The sequence below is a fragment of the Schistocerca cancellata genome, chromosome 6 (genome assembly GCF_023864275.1).
Source record: "Schistocerca cancellata isolate TAMUIC-IGC-003103 chromosome 6, iqSchCanc2.1, whole genome shotgun sequence".
Taxonomy (NCBI): domain Eukaryota; kingdom Metazoa; phylum Arthropoda; class Insecta; order Orthoptera; family Acrididae; genus Schistocerca; species Schistocerca cancellata.
The window spans coordinates 272,853,006-272,869,065 of record NC_064631.1 but is presented as its reverse complement, the minus strand read 5'-3'; the positions used below and the strand labels follow the sequence as shown (position 1 = coordinate 272,869,065).

The 16,060-nt window shown below is 41.9% G+C and overlaps 1 protein-coding gene across 1 annotated transcript in view; it reads left to right on the top strand.

Moving 5' to 3' along the window:
• Window positions 1-16,060, top strand: part of LOC126191464 (myosin-VIIa-like) — a 389,317-nt gene that overhangs the window by 75,176 nt on the left and 298,081 nt on the right. Inside the window, exons 9-10 of the mRNA XM_049932341.1 lie at window positions 8,005-8,189; window positions 15,797-16,007. Of these exons, the coding sequence (XP_049788298.1) occupies window positions 8,005-8,189; window positions 15,797-16,007 (396 nt within the window). The remainder of the gene's footprint in view (window positions 1-8,004; window positions 8,190-15,796; window positions 16,008-16,060) is intronic.

Here is a 16,060-nt window from a genome sequence, read left to right as displayed (position 1 = left end):
TTCTCCCCCATAACTGTGTCTGTCTCCTTCTTTCCCCCTTTCTGTCTACTATTTCCTCCTCCTCCTTTCTCTCTCCACATTATCATCCCAGCATCAATAGGTCGTTGCTGGTTTTTACCCTCGCAGTCTTTCTTTCCAGATAGTAAGTAATATGTGTACTAAGTTTGGTTGAAATTTGTCCGGGGATTTAGGAGGAGCTTTTCACCCATGAATTTGTCCGCACATGCACTTTTCATGTATATCTCACATCTATTTAACATTTTTCACATATATTTGTAGATGTATTTCACCTATACCTCCAGTGAATTCTGCTCTGCAGTTTTGTTTTCATGCAGCTCAATGTTTACAGTGTTGCATCTCCTGAACTATGTGTTGTTAAATTTATATGATTTTGCAGATACATCCAGTATATACTGTCTGCAAAATCATCTTACTGTTTATGATGTCATATCATCTGGACTATGTGTCATATGATGATACATTTTTGCAAGTACATTCAGTGTTGTATGTGAATACTCTCCGCAAAATTGTTGCAAATAGAGTTAGCAGTAAAAAAGTAATAAATTAAAAGGTCATGCCTGTTGCGGCAGTTTTACTGCATGAACAGCAAACATGTAGAAAACAATAAACTGTTTTCCTTTCATCATTTTGTGGGAGGTCAGTGAGGAAAAAAGTCTCTTAAAGGTCTGAAATTATATGGAAAGTTGGTTGCAAGCCATTAAGTGCTCTCATTCTCAAACACTGGATGAATACAGTGTAGCTATTTATGCATCATAAGGTACACTTCTTTTTCACTCCCACCCCTAGCCCTTTGGAGGTAGGTGGTTCTTACACTCACAGTATTTCTTTCCAGATGGTAAATGATATGAGCACCAAGTTTAGTTGGAATCGATCCATTGGTTTATACATACATACAGGCATTTTATAATATTTATGAATTGTAGTAGCAGATAGATGTGCCACAGAACAAAAAATCAATTGCAGGAGATGATCAGCTATTCCATCTGGAAGAAGGCCTTCTCACTATGGGGTACAAAAACCATTGCTCTCTCACTGTTACTGATGTATTCACCATGAGAGATTCCACAACTGTGTTGAAGTTTAAAATGTATCCTTCATTCACCATCTCAGTTGCATATTTATTTTTATAATGACAAGTTTTATCAGTATTTGATGATATTCAGATCTACAGGGCGATTCAAAAGAATGTTTACAAACTGACACGGCACATTGGGCATACAAAACATATCAGTCATCATATAGGAACTGGGGGTTGCAAATGCCATGAGAGGGCACTGCTGTCATGAGACTAAAGCTTCACAGCAAGTGTCCTCTTCACCAATAAGATAGCATTTTCACTCGAGGTTGTGAGGAATATTCACAACCTGCAAATATGGGTGGATATGAACCCTCACAGTACAAGTAATCATGCCTCACAACACAAATTTACCCTTAACATGTAGGCTGGCATCATTTGTGGCTGTTTAATTGGGCCATACATTCTCCTGGACCGATTTGATGGTCACAGGTACCTTTTATTCCTGTGAGAGGTTCTGTTGGATGTGCTGAATGATATTCCCATGCCTATTCATTGTCACATTTGATTTCAGCATGATGGAGCCCCCATGCATTTCAGCAAGCAGGTGAGGGCACATTTGCAGGCAACATTTCCCTGCCACTAGATTGGTTGCAGAGGGCCAGTCACATGGCCATCACAATTACCTGATCTGTCCCCAAATGATTTTTTTTTTGTGGGGGTACTGGAAGGGCCTTGTCTATGAAATACCTACTACATCACTGGAGGCTCTTGTAGACATGACTGTTGTGACAGCAGGCTGTCTTCAAAATACACCACATACCTTTAAGAGGGTGCACCATTCAATGCAGCATCAATGTCAAGTGTATCTCAACGCATCTGGACAAAACTTTGAGCATCTCCTGTAGTAGGCATCCACTTGTAACATGTGACTAAATAACTGCAATGCCACTTAGTAGCTCTGGATGGCCCTTGCACCCCTTAATTCTGATGTGATTACTGATCCCTGTTGCAAGCCTGATGTGCTATGTCAGTTTGTTAACATTTTTCTGAGTTACCTTGTATGAAGTTACAAGTGATCCTGCTGGAAGAACACCCACAACTAAGCATTATACCAGAGGTTGAAAATACTGCTTCAGTTGTAAATTTCTTTTATTATTACACGACTAGTTTCGGGATCTTCTAAGCCCATCTTCAAGTGCTGTAACTGCGCTGTGCCCCCCCGAGCGCCGTGGTGGACGTGTACTAGGTGCAGTGTGCTACCGATGAGCACTCATAGGTAGCACACCATGCTTAGTAAATGTCCACCTCGGTGCTTGGGCACCACAGTGCAATTACGACACCTGAAGATGGGCTTATAAGAGCCCAAAACTGGTCATGTAATAATAAAAGAAATTTACAGCTGAAGCAGTATTTTGAACCTCTGGCTGTAGGAAGTAGCATATGCAGCCTGTCATATCCATATGGGACTACACATCATAGAATTCTGTCATTGGACATGCAAATTATGGTAAAAGGTTGTTGGGGCAATGAGTTATAGTTAAAGACAGGAAAAAATCATTTTGTTTTAACACCAACTTCCAGGGCTTGTTTAAGGCCCTAGCAATATAAGCCACTGCTTGGGGTGCCAAGCTGAGAGGGTCACCATAATTGCTGGAAGTGTAAGATATCTATAAAGGATGTATCACAATTAGTAGGCCACTTGAGGCACCAAACTGTGCCCAAGTGGCAAGTTTTGTATACAGTGTGTATTACAATTAGTAGCTAACCCTAACATAGCTGAGTTGTAAGGAGGAGGATGCGTGCCACATGATAAGTCACTTATGTGGAAAAATGTTCTTGAACCAGCCCTGCCCATTTTGGTGACATTTCTGCCAATTTTGGTGTTATTTTTTGTTCTTATACACCCACTTTGGGCTGTAGTCATGATCTGAATGTGATATGGGCTTGTAATTAACACACAGAACTCATATTTGGAAAAGATTTTGCGTCAATTTATTTACTCAGGTGATTATATGGCGAGGGAATTTAGCTCCAGTAGCCCCAAACCCACCTTGGAGGAGAAGGGAAGTGCAAAGATAATGGAGACTAAGCCATTTAGTGTCTGCTCTGGCAGCAACCTGGAACAGAAGTAGAGCTGTCTTACTTCTGTGGCTCTAAGAGCTCTCAGTCTCACAAGTCATATAACCATGTGGCATGATTTGATTAGCCAGGTGGCTTTACTAGAGAAGATCTGGCTTATTTCAGTGTGAACCTGTTGACTGTTGTTGCACTTTGGGAAGGCAATGGATGAGGGGGAAAAAAACACTTTACAAAATTTAAGTAATGAAAATTTCTCATGTTTGGGGTGTGGAGGCACAATGTACATCCTCTCCCCTCTTCTTGAAAGAACTACCTTGGGTAAATTTAATAACCTCAATGGGACCTTAAAAATATTGTATTTTCATTTAACAAATGAAATCTTGAAATGTGGTTGGGTTTAAAAAATTACCATTCATGCTGTAGAAAAATAAAAGTTGTGATTAACTTTGCACTTCTTCTCAGTACAATGCACTGAAACTAGGACAAGGCACAAGATGAGCTGGAGGGGAGGGGCTGTACATTTTCTACTGCCTAAGATGTGTAACAGCAACATATAGTTACACACAGTATCAGAATAGCAAGCAGCATGAAGGTCATTGTTATGTTAACTAAAATATTGCACTGTTGGAATGTTGTAATATGGAAGGCAGCTCAATCTAGTGTGCTTTTTTGCTGCTCTTGTGCCATCAACTGATCCAAATTCTTGAACAATTCAGCACTGTTAGCATACAGAAGAACTGATAAGACAGGATGTTTGCTGAGAGAGAACTTAAATTCCAGAATGTGTAACAGAAATGGTTCATTAGTGGCATTAAAAGTTTCTTTCACTTGTACGGAGATCCAAAATGCAGATCCCTGGATATCTCAGTGGGATGCTGTGAATAGAAATTCACTATTATTCAGTGATACTTGATTAATGAGTGGAATGAAATTCCAATTATATCTCACAAGTGATACCAGAATGGGATATGGAACAGTAAATTACTAGCTGGTTCTTACACAGTAGAAAAAAGGTTCCATAAATTTGACTATCAGTCAGAGACACTGTGGTTGTTAAGTTTCTGCTAGTAACAGAAAAATTTCACAAAGAGAAGTGTTGGTGCAAAAAGTTAAATTGGTACAAATATAGTTTGAAATATACTGGCAGCAGCCGTTGGTTGCGAAAGCTAGAATTTTGTGTGTATGTTTGTATTTGTTTGTGTGTCTATCGACCTGCCAGTGCTTTTGTTTGGTAAGTCTCATCATCTTCTCGAACGCCTGGAATCACTACCCAGTCTGTTACCCCCGGAAACCATCCTTGTAACCATTGATGCCACCTCCTTATACACAAATATTCCGCATGTCCAGGGCCTCGCTGCGATGGAGCATTTCCTTTCACGCCGATCACCTGCCACCCTACCTAAAACCTCTTTCCTCATTACCTTAGCCAGCTTCATCCTAACCCACAACTTCTTCACTTTCGAAGGCCAGACATACCAACAATTTAAGGGAACAGCCATGGGTACCAGGATGGCCCCCTCGTACGCCAACCTATTAATGGGTCACTTAGAGGTAGCCTTCTTGGTTACCCAGGCCTGCCAACCCAAAGTTTGGTACAGATTTATTGATGACATTTTCATGATCTGGACTCACAGTGAAGAAGAACTCCAGAATTTCCTCTCCAACCTCAACTCCTTTGGTTCCATCAGATTCACCTGGTCCTACTCTAAATCCCATGCCACTTTCCTTGACGTTGACCTCCACCTGTCCAATTGCCAGCTTCACACGTCTGTCCACATCAAACCCACCAACAAGCAACAGTACCTCCATTATGACAGCTGCCACCCATTCCACATCAAACAGTCCCTTTCCTACAGCCTAGGTCTTTGTGGCAAACGAATCTGCTCCAGTCCGGAATCTTTGAACCATTACACCAACAACCTGGAAACGGCTTTCGTATCCCGCAACTACCCTCCCGACCTGGTACAGAAGCAAATAACCAGAGCCACTTCCTCATCTCCTCAAACCCGGAACCTCCCACAGAAGAACCCCAAAAGTGCCCCACTTGTGACAGGATACTTTCCGGGACTGGATCAGACTCTTAATGTGGCTCTCCAGCAGGGATACGACTTCCTCAAATCCTGCCCTGAAATGAGATCCATCCTTCATGAAATCCTCCCCACTCCACCAAGAATGTCTTTCCGCCGTCCACCTAACCTTCGTAACCTCTTAGTTCATCCCTATGAAATCCCCAAACCAGCTTCCCTACCCTCTGGCTCCTACCCTTGTAACCGCCCCCGGTGTAAAACCTGTCCCATGCACCCTCCCACCACCACCTACTCCAGTCCTGTAACCCGGAAGGCGTACACGATCAAAGGCAGAGCCACGTGTGAAAGCACCCACGTGATTTACCAACTGACCTGCCTACACTGTGAAGCCTTATATGTGGGAATGACCAGCAACAAACTGTCCATTCACATGAATGGACACAGGCAGACAGTGTTTGTTGGTAATGAGGATCACCCTGTGGCTAAACATGCCTTGGTGCACGGCCAGCACATCTTGGCACAGTGTTACACCGTCCGGGTTATCTGGATACTTCCCAATAACACCAACCTGACAGAGCTCCGGAGATGGGAACTTGCCCTTCAGCATATCCTCTCTTCTCACTATCCGCCAGGCCTCAATCTCCGCAAATATCTAATTTCAATTTGCCGCCGCTCGTACCTCACCTGTCTTTCAACAACTGGAAATGGAAAAAAGAACACATTGACACCGGTGTGTCAGACCCACCATACTTGCTCCGGACACTGCGAGAGGGCTGTACAAGCAATGATCACACGCACGGCACAGCGGACACACCAGGAACCGCGGTGTTGGCCGTCGAATGGCGCTAGCTGCGCAGCATTTGTGCACCGCCGCCGTCAGTGTCAGCCAGTTTGCCGTGGCATACGGAGCTCCATCGCAGTCTTTAACACTGGTAGCATGCCGCGACAGTGTGGACGTGAACCGTATGTGCAGTTGACGGACTTTGAGCGAGGGCGTATAGTGGGCATGCGGGAGGCCGGGTGGACGTACCGCCGAATTGCTCAACACGTGGGGCATGATGTCTCCACAGTACATCGATGTTGTCGCCAGTGGTCGGCGGAAGGTGCACGTGTCCGTCGACCTGGGACCGGATCGCAGCGACGCACGGATGCACGCCAAGACCGTAGGATCCTACGCAGTGCCGTAGGGGACCGCACTGCCACTTCCCAGCAAATTAGGGACACTGTTGCTCCTGGGGTATCGGCGAGGACCATTCGCAACCGTCTCCATGAAGCTGGGCTACGGTCCCGCACACCGTTAGGCCGTCTTCCGCTCACGCCTCAACATCGTGCAGCCCGCCTCCAGTGGTGTCGCGACAAGCGTGAATGGAGGGACGAATGGAGACGTGTCGTCTTCAGCGATGAGAGTCGCTTCTGCCTTGGTGCCAATGATGGTCGTATGCGTGTTTGGCGCCGTGCAGGTGAGCGCCACAATCAGGACTGCATACGACCGAGGCACACAGGGCCAACACCCGGCATCATGGTGTGGGGAGCGATCTCCTACACTGGCCATACACCACTGGTGATCGTCGAGGGGACACTGAATAGTGCACGGTACATCCAAACCGTCATCGAACCCATCGTTCTACCATTCCTAGACCGGCAAGGGAACTTGCTGTTCCAACAGGACAATGCACGTCCGCATGTATCCCGTGCCACCCAACGTGCTCTAGAAGGTGTAAGTCAACTACCCTGGCCAGCAAGATCTCCGGATCTGTCCCCCATTGAGCATGTTTGGGACTGGATGAAGCGTCGTCTCACGCGGTCTGCATGTCCAGCACGAACACTGGTCCAACTGAGGCGCCAGATGGAAATGGCATGGCAAGCCGTTCCACAGGACTACATCCAGCATCTCTACGATCATCTCCATGGGAGAATAGCAGCCTGCATTGCTGCGAAAGGTGGATATACACTGTACTAGTGCCGACATTGTGCATGCTCTGTTGCCTGTGTCTATGTGCCTGTGGTTCTGTCAGTGTGATCATGTGATGTATCTGACCCCAGGAATGTGTCAATGAAGTTTCCCCTTCCTGGGACAATGAATTCACGGTGTTCTTATTTCCATTTCCAGGAGTGTATATATATAAGTGCAAACATACACACGAAATTCTAGCTTTCGCAACCAACGGTTGCCTCGTCAGGAAAGAGGGAAGGAGAGGGAAAGACAAAAGGATATGGGTTTTAAGGGAGAGGGTAAGGAGTCATTCCAATCCCGGGAGCGGAAAGAATTACCTTAGGGGGAAAAACTGGATTTTTGTGCCTTTTTCAATTTCTCACTAAGGATGTTGTCAACTTGCAGTGTCCTGTTTCATCCCACATCCTTGCAAGCTTGTTAATTCTTGCAACAGTTCTGTTTCTTTTATTTATTATATGCTTCTTATTTAACCTGAATCTTGTCCACATTCTTTTTCCTTCTCTACAATCAGTTTTTGTCATCTCCTTCTCTATCAGCTATTACATGTGACATTACTTATATCTGGATTCATTCTATCTCCTGTATCAACTTTCCCTTGCTCTTATTGTTCTATAATGTCTCCTAGTATCATTTCATCCTTCACCTGCCCTGACATTCCACCCTCTTCATCATCACCTGACTTACCACTAATGGCAATAATGCTGGTACTCCAAAAGCGTTTGTGAGTGGCTGTGTATTTAAATCTTCTTGTTTCATTCGGAATTAGACTTAAATAGCTTAGCAGAATTTGTTTTGTTTATATTTCTTAAATGTTTCTACTATTCTAAATGATTAATTGGGAAATCTTTAAAGTGTGAGTTTGCATTATTGTCTAATGATCACTGACATATTTTACTTTTTTTCAGGTATCTGCACTTTCAGAAACACAAGCAACTGAAGTGAGAGATGCTTTTGTTAAAGGAATTTATGGTCGTGTTTTCATATATATTGTGAACAAAATCAACAACACAGTAAATAAACAGGATATACCGACAAAAAATTCAATTGGTGTCCTTGATATTTTTGGTTTTGAGAATTTTAAGTCAAATAGGTAAGAATATCTGTATTTGATGTAATTGTATAGGAGTGTTAGATCTAATGCACATACCTGTACAACGTATTTACAACTTATACTAAACAGACTCATGTTTCAAAGTTTTACTCCTTCAAAGAAATCACCTGCATTGTGTATGACCGATTGCCAGTGATGTAGAAGTCATAGGACACCCTTAGCACTGCCAATTGTGTTGATAGTTTGATTGGAGCAGTCTGTTGCCTGATGAATCTCTCCAACACTTCTGAAGTGAATGCTGTGGAGTGCTTTCTTTAATTTAGTAATCAAGTTGAAGTCACTAGACCTTAAGTCTGGGTAGTGTGGTAGGGGGTACGGCACATCTCAGCCCCATTGAGAACAGTCAGCCACAACTTGCACCATACACGCCTGAGCATTGTCCTGCAAAATGATGGGTAGGTCCTGCAGAATGTGTTGCCACTTCTTACTTGAGCTGTTCGTTTTTGGAACACAGCCTGTGACTAGTTTATTGAAAGAAGTAGCAACTCTTCTTGTAGGACCCACCCATGATTTTAATGGACAATGCTCAGGTGCGTATGCCACAAGTTGTGAAATGCTGTACCTCTCACTAGATTTTGCTATTTAGTGTGGATCATAAGATTTTACTGTTACCTAGTTTAAGAAAAATGTTGAATGTTAGTAAATTATAAAAGTATGTGGAACATTGTTAAGCTACCGAGTTATAAATCCCATACTCACAAGTATGGCTTTCATCTAGAAAACAATATTTTATAATTACAAATTATTCAGAATTTTAGTTAATGTCTTAATTAATTAGTAAGATGCTGCACCTGATTAAAAAAAATACAGTAAGAAAAGTACAGTGTTGAAGTTAAGTATCTTGTAAGCATTAAGGCAATCAAAATTATGAGGTTCTGAACTTTCAGTATCACTTACCTTGGAAGATTATTAGTTACAAATAATTTAAAGTGTATCATCTAGTTGTGAATGAATATTAACAGCCCATTGTATTCTGTCTATTAGCTCAAAGTGTTTCCTCATTACTCACTATAGTTGAAATTTCAAGTAGCCATAACTTTTAATTAACTGAGCTTCTAGTGAAACTAATTGTATCATCTGAATCAGGTAGATAAATATAACCAACTGAACTATAGATTTAAATGAAATTTTGCATAAATAACAATCTGAGTCATTTAGATACATTTTACATACTGCTTGTGCAGGTGCATTAGATATAGCATGAAAAAGTGAAACAAAAATTTGGTTATTCATGGTTGTAGGAAGGACTTCCGCACCACTGGTATCGGTTTATACACAGTGCTGGTGACTACTTTGAAGGACAGTAGAACTTTGAAACAAGTATCTATTTTGTATAAATTGTAAATAAGTAGTTGCCACTATTGAAGTTCCAACCCTCAAATATATATCTAGGCTTTAACAATATTTTGCATTTGAAGAATACACCCATAATACTTTTTTTTAGCAACTCCATTTGTTTTGAACAATTGACCACTTAGAATTTTTCTTCTTAGTAAGATATGTGGGATTTTTAACTAATTAGCTATCAAAGTCTCTCCCTGGTAATATAATTATTTTTCTGATCAGTCTTCTGTTAATACAGTTTAACCGTTTAGAAACATTTCATACATAACTTTGAGTTCCATGTTTCATTTTATCCCCTGTGATATGAGGAAAAAAGATGAGAACCCATTGGCTCTAGATTCTGTGTGGGATCTTGTCCTGCTGAATAGCTGATTTATTTATTTATTTATCTATCTTACAGCTCGAAACATGTATGTAACATGCATGGGCAATGTTATAATAATTACATTTAGATTATTGATACACAATATAAATAGATTACATGCTACTAAGTAAAATATAATTTAAGTATATTTAATATAGCCTTCCTGAGGTCAAATCATGTCAGCACCATACTGTATGGGCACTTCAATACAAGCCATTTTTTAAGCTCGTTTTTAAAAACTCTACCAGAAAGCTGTTTCAGGTTGCTTGCCAGAGAATTATAAAATATTGCTCCCTTAATGAATGGGGTATTTGTTGTTAGATTCAATCATCTGCTCACCATATGAAAGTCTGATTTTTGTCTTGTATTGTAATCATGGATTTCCATATTCCTGTTTGTCACTTTTTTGTCTTTTTTCACTAATAATATTGATTGAAACATATATACTGCATAGATAGTCATAATATTAAACTTAATAAACAGGTTTTCACATGAAGTTCTGGGTCTTACTTTTGCCATAGTTCTTATTACTCTTTTCTGCAATACAAATACCCTTTTTATATTGTATTGGCTACACCCACCCCACAATACAATTCCATAAGATAGATGGGGATACACCAACCCAAAATACGCTATTTTTATTTCTTCGATATCTAAATATTGAAATAATCACGTTAGTAAATACAGACTAGACGTTATTTTACCACAGACATGATCTATTTGCTGATTCCACGAAAGTCTGTCATCTATATAGACTCCTGGAAATTGAAATAAGAACACCGTGAATTCATTGTCCCAGGAAGGGGAAACTTTATTGACACATTCCTGGGGTCAGATACATCACATGATCACACTGACAGAACCGCAGGCACATAGACACAGGCAACAGAGCATGCACAATGTCGGCACTAGTACAGTGTATATCCACCTTTCGCAGCAATGCAGGCTGCTATTCTCCCATGGAGACGATCGTAGAGATGCTGGATGTAGTCCTGTGGAACGGCTTGCCATGCCATTTCCACCTGGCACCTCAGTTGGACCAGTGTTCGTGCTGGACGTGCAGACCGCGTGAGACGACGCTTCATCCAGTCCCAAACATGCTCAATGGGGGACAGATCCAGAGATCTTGCTGGCCAGGGTAGTTGACTTACACCTTCTAGAGCACGTTGGGTGGCACGGGATACATGCGGACGTGCATTGTCCTGTTGGAACAGCAAGTTCCCTTGCCGGTCTAGGAATGGTAGAACGATGGGTTCGATGACGGTTTGGATGTACCGTGCACTATTCAGTGTCCCCTCGACGATCACCAGTGGTGTACGGCCAGTGTAGGAGATCGCTCCCCACACCATGATGCCCGGTGTTGGCCCTGTGTGCCTCGGTCGTATGCAGTCCTGATTGTGGCGCTCACCTGCACAGCGCCAAACACGCATACGACCATAATTGGCACCAAGGCAGAAGCGACTCTCATCGCTGAAGACGACACATCTCCATTCGTTCGTCCATTCACGCCTGTCGCGACACCACTGGAGGCGGGCTGCACGACGTTGGGGCGTGAGCGGAAGACGGCCTAACGGTGTGCGGGACCGTAGCCCAGCTTCATGGAGATGGTTGCGAATGGTCCTCGCCGATACCCCAGGAGCAACAGTGTCCCTAATTTGCTGGGAAGTGGCGGTGCGGTCCCCTACGGCACTGCGTAGGATCCTACGGTCTTGGCGTGCATCCGTGCGTCACTGCGGTCCGGTTCCAGGTCGACGGGCACGTGCACCTTCCGCCGACCACTGGCGACAACATCGATGTACTGTGGAGACCTCACGCCCCACGTGTTGAGCAATTCGGCGGTACGTCCACCCGGCCTCCCGCATGCCCACTATACGCCCTCGCTCAAAGTCCGTCAACTGCACATACGGTTCACGTCCACGCTGTCGCGGCATGCTACCAGTGTTAAAGACTGCGATGGAGCTCCGTACGCCACGGCAAACTGGCTGACATTGACGGCGGCGGTGCACAAATGCTGCGTAGCTAGCGCCATTCGACGGCCAACACCGCGGTTCCTGGTGTGTCCGCTGTGCCGTGCGTGTGATCATTGCTTGTACAGCCCTCTCCCAGTGTCCGGAGCAAGAATGGTGGGTCTGACACACCGGTGTCAAATTATCATTATGTATACTTAACTCTATATTATTAATTTTAGTTTTTGAATCAGTGTTCCTCATATCATTAACTACTGCCCAGCACGACTTCGAGACACAGCTTGTGTCTTGTATGTATGGATGGATATGTGTGTGTGTGTGCGAGTGTATACCTGTCCTTTTTTCCCCCTAAGGTAAGTCTTTCCGCTCCCGGGATTGGAATGACTCCTTACCCTCTCCCTTAAAACCCATATCCTTTTGTCTTTCCTTCTCCTTCCCTCTTTCCTGACGAGGCAACCGTTGGTTGCGAAAGCTAGATTTTGTGTGTATGTTTGTGTTTGTTTGTGTGTCTATCGACCTGCCAGCGCTTTTGTTTGGTAAGTCTCATCATCTTTCTTTTTAAATATATTTTTCCCACGTGGAATGTTTCCCTCTATTAAATTAAGATTATATACTTTTACCATTAGTTTTTAGTACTGCTGATGTCATTCTTTAGTGTTTAAGTGACTTAGTGGCTTAGTTGGTTTTGATTCAGAACTAGTAAATAGGGAACTGAAATTACAGGATGAAGTTGCAAGAAATTGTATGAAAGAGGAAACACAGTTATGAGGCATCTGTTGTACAGCTCAAATGTTGGCGCATCACTGCAGGTATAATTGTACATGATAGGTCTTGGGGCCACAGTCATGGTGGCCTACAATTGTAGGCCAGTGATAAGAATCTTTCTTCCTTGTGATTTATAATTTCATGGGAAACAGGAGACTTATGATAAGATTTACAGAAATAAACGTTATCATGATTCTACTCAGTGATGAATATGAGAAATGCTGAATGATCATTATTATATCTATCACTTCTTAGTATTTGGAGGAATAATGTTGTAAAATATGGGTACAAAAATGATGTTACTGAATCCAGAGAAAGCCACCAACAATACAAATGGAATAAAATATTCAAAATCTTATAGAAAATGAGGATAAAGTAAAGAGACAGCTGAATAATGTGTGATATATGTAAAAATCAAGTTAGAGTAGTTACAGTGGAATATGAAAAAGGAAAGTTTCTGTTGAAATGGATTCTTTAACTAATGTGTCAAACAAACAACAAAGGAGGGAAGTAATACAGAACAGCAATAAAAATCAAAGTGGAACTCGCAACTGGGAATGACTGATGCATTAACCCTCATCCAACTGTATTACATGTGGCATTGTTTGTGTCTAAATGCTTCTAGTAAGAGGCTGCTTGCACAGCTAATTACCAGAAGCATCCAGTTTGACCATTGATTTGATGTAATTAGAAAAACAAACCAAACATGGTCTTTGCCTGCACTAAGTTCATTGTGTAGTATCTCTCCTTGTCATTTAAGTAAAGCCAGCCAGTATCAGCGAAGAGTTGTAGGTCTCCCTTTACCAGATCTTTGCTAGAGACAATCTCTTCAGGAATTAGCAACTCAAATATGTTGAGTCTTTTGGTCTTCAGTGCTTTGCACTGGAAGATTATACGTAGTGGGGTTTCATCTCCTACACCACATAGTTTACACGAAGGGGCTTTTCTGTGTACCCATCATGGATAGATGTTTCCTGAAGTTCTTGTGGCCAGTGATTGAACTTACCATAATTTTAATCTGCCTCCTAGTCAAGCCCAGGATTGCAGAACTTCTTTTTAAACATGTTTTTTGTTGTCATTTGCTTGCTATGTTTTTGTTTTTGGGTCTCAGTCCAAAGTTCTGTGTTCTCCCTCCTGATCCAGCTATACAGTTTAGATTTTGTCATCGCTGTAGTGACAGTCAGGTGGGTCATTGCCCCTGTCCTGGCTAGCCTATCAGCTTGCCAGCCATACCTGAATGACCACAGACCCACAGCAGGTTTGCCCTAATACTTTCCCTGAGCCTCACAAGGGATTTGTGTTATTCTGCAATGAACTATGATTTTGTTACAGGGGGTGATAGAAATTTCAGAGCTGCTGTGCTGTCTGAATGAATGTAGATGCTACTATCCTTATAGCACCTATGTAGATTGTCCCTGCACACACTCTATTAGCAGATCTCCACCTGGAATGCCATAGCCAGCTTCCCTAGGGAGGAAGCTCCCTTGTACACTTTATACTCTGGCCCCAGCACCTTCACCAGTTTCAGCCCATTGGCAAACAAGGCTGTGTCTCTTGAATGGTGTCATGGTTCATTATTCCATTGCCCCTTGCTTGCAATTGTTCAATGAAAAGTTTGTTGAAGTATCTGGAAGCTATTATGTAGTAAACCAGCAGTTATCTGACCATTCCTATATTTACTACATTCATTATCTACATTAGTGTGAAATTCTGGATATCCTAAAGATTTACAATATTTTTCCAGTTTTCAACCTCTCTGCCCCTGGCTCACCTCCGTTCTACTCAAAAGATGTAATTGGGGCATGTCCAGCATGGTCTCCAGTCTAGCAGTGAATGTGCTACTAATTCTGCCTGTTATCACTAGGCAAAATAAGTTATCATAGGTATTATTTTGTGCCTGTGCCTGTGTGTGTGTGTGTGTGTGTGTGTGTGTGTGTGTGTGTGTGTGTGTTTTGTACGTTAGGGGCACTCAACGTTCACTGACAAGGTTATCAGCACCTATATGAAAATGAGTAGAAACAAATATGGTGAGAATGTAGAAAATGCGAAATAAGAAATAAAAAGCAGTCTGAGATAAATTTGCTTGCAACCTCGTCCAATCTCACCCATAATCACCCACACAATCACATTAACTCACATCATGTAAGACCATGTTAAAAATGGTCAGATGTTATAAAATTGGCAATTAAAACATAGATAAGACAAGAGGAAATTGTAAATAGAATCACAGGAAAATGTGGGTGGCTGATCATTACAGTTTTTTTTTGAGTCATCAGTATCCTGACTGGTCTGATGTAGCCTGCCATCAATTCCTCTCCTGTGCCTACCTTTTCATCTCAGAGTAGCACTTGCAACCTACATGCTCAATTTTCACCAGATGTATTTCAATCTTTGCCTTCCTCTACTGTTTTTATCCTCTATAGCTCTCTTTAGTACAATGAAGGTTATTTCCTGATATCTTAACAGATGTTGTATCATCCTGTTCTTTCTTGTTGGCAGTGTTTTCCATATGTTCTTTTCCTCACTGATTCTGCAGGGAACCTTCTCATTCCTTACCTTATTAGTTCACTTAATTTTCAACATTCTTCTGTAGCACCATATCTCAAACAGTTTGATTCTCTCATTCTGGTGACAAATTAAAAAGTTCATCCTAAAACCATGCCGAACATCACACAAATCCTTAACAAATTTAAAATAGAGGTCAAATTGGGTGACAAATGAGCTGATGCCCTTTTGTCTGAATACAAAGTACAATCTACTAAAATGTGCTGTTGGAGTTTCACTGCAAAATCCTTACATGTCTTCCATACAGTCCCAATCTCTGCTCATGAGATTTCCATATTTTTGGGGCCCTGAAGAAAAAAATTCATAGCCATCGATTTGCTTCAAGTGAAGAGATGCAGATCTGGGTACAATCATTGCTCTGTAGGCAAGTGCAGAAGTTTTTCCATGAAGGCACTTACTGTCTTGTCTCACAGTGGAATAAATGTACTAACAGTTATGGTGATTATTTTTGAAACAGTAAACAGTTCACTTACATTTTCCATGCGTCGCATTTTCATTTGACTGCACCTTATACATAATTAGTTATAGGTATTTGTACAATGTAATATACTAAATTATACTATTATATTCTCCTTCAACAGCTTTGAACAGCTGTGCATCAATTATGCAAATGAAAACTTGCAACAGTTCTTTGTGCGACACATATTTAAATTAGAGCAGGAAGAATATACACAAGAGGGAATAAACTGGAAACATATGGAATTTGTGGACAATCAGGAGATCTTGGATCTAATTGGAATGAAACCTATCAATATTATGGCACTCATTGATGAAGAATCTAAATTTCCAAAGGTAAGGCTATTTATATTACAGCTTAAAATACACAGAGGGAAATGCAGTTACAA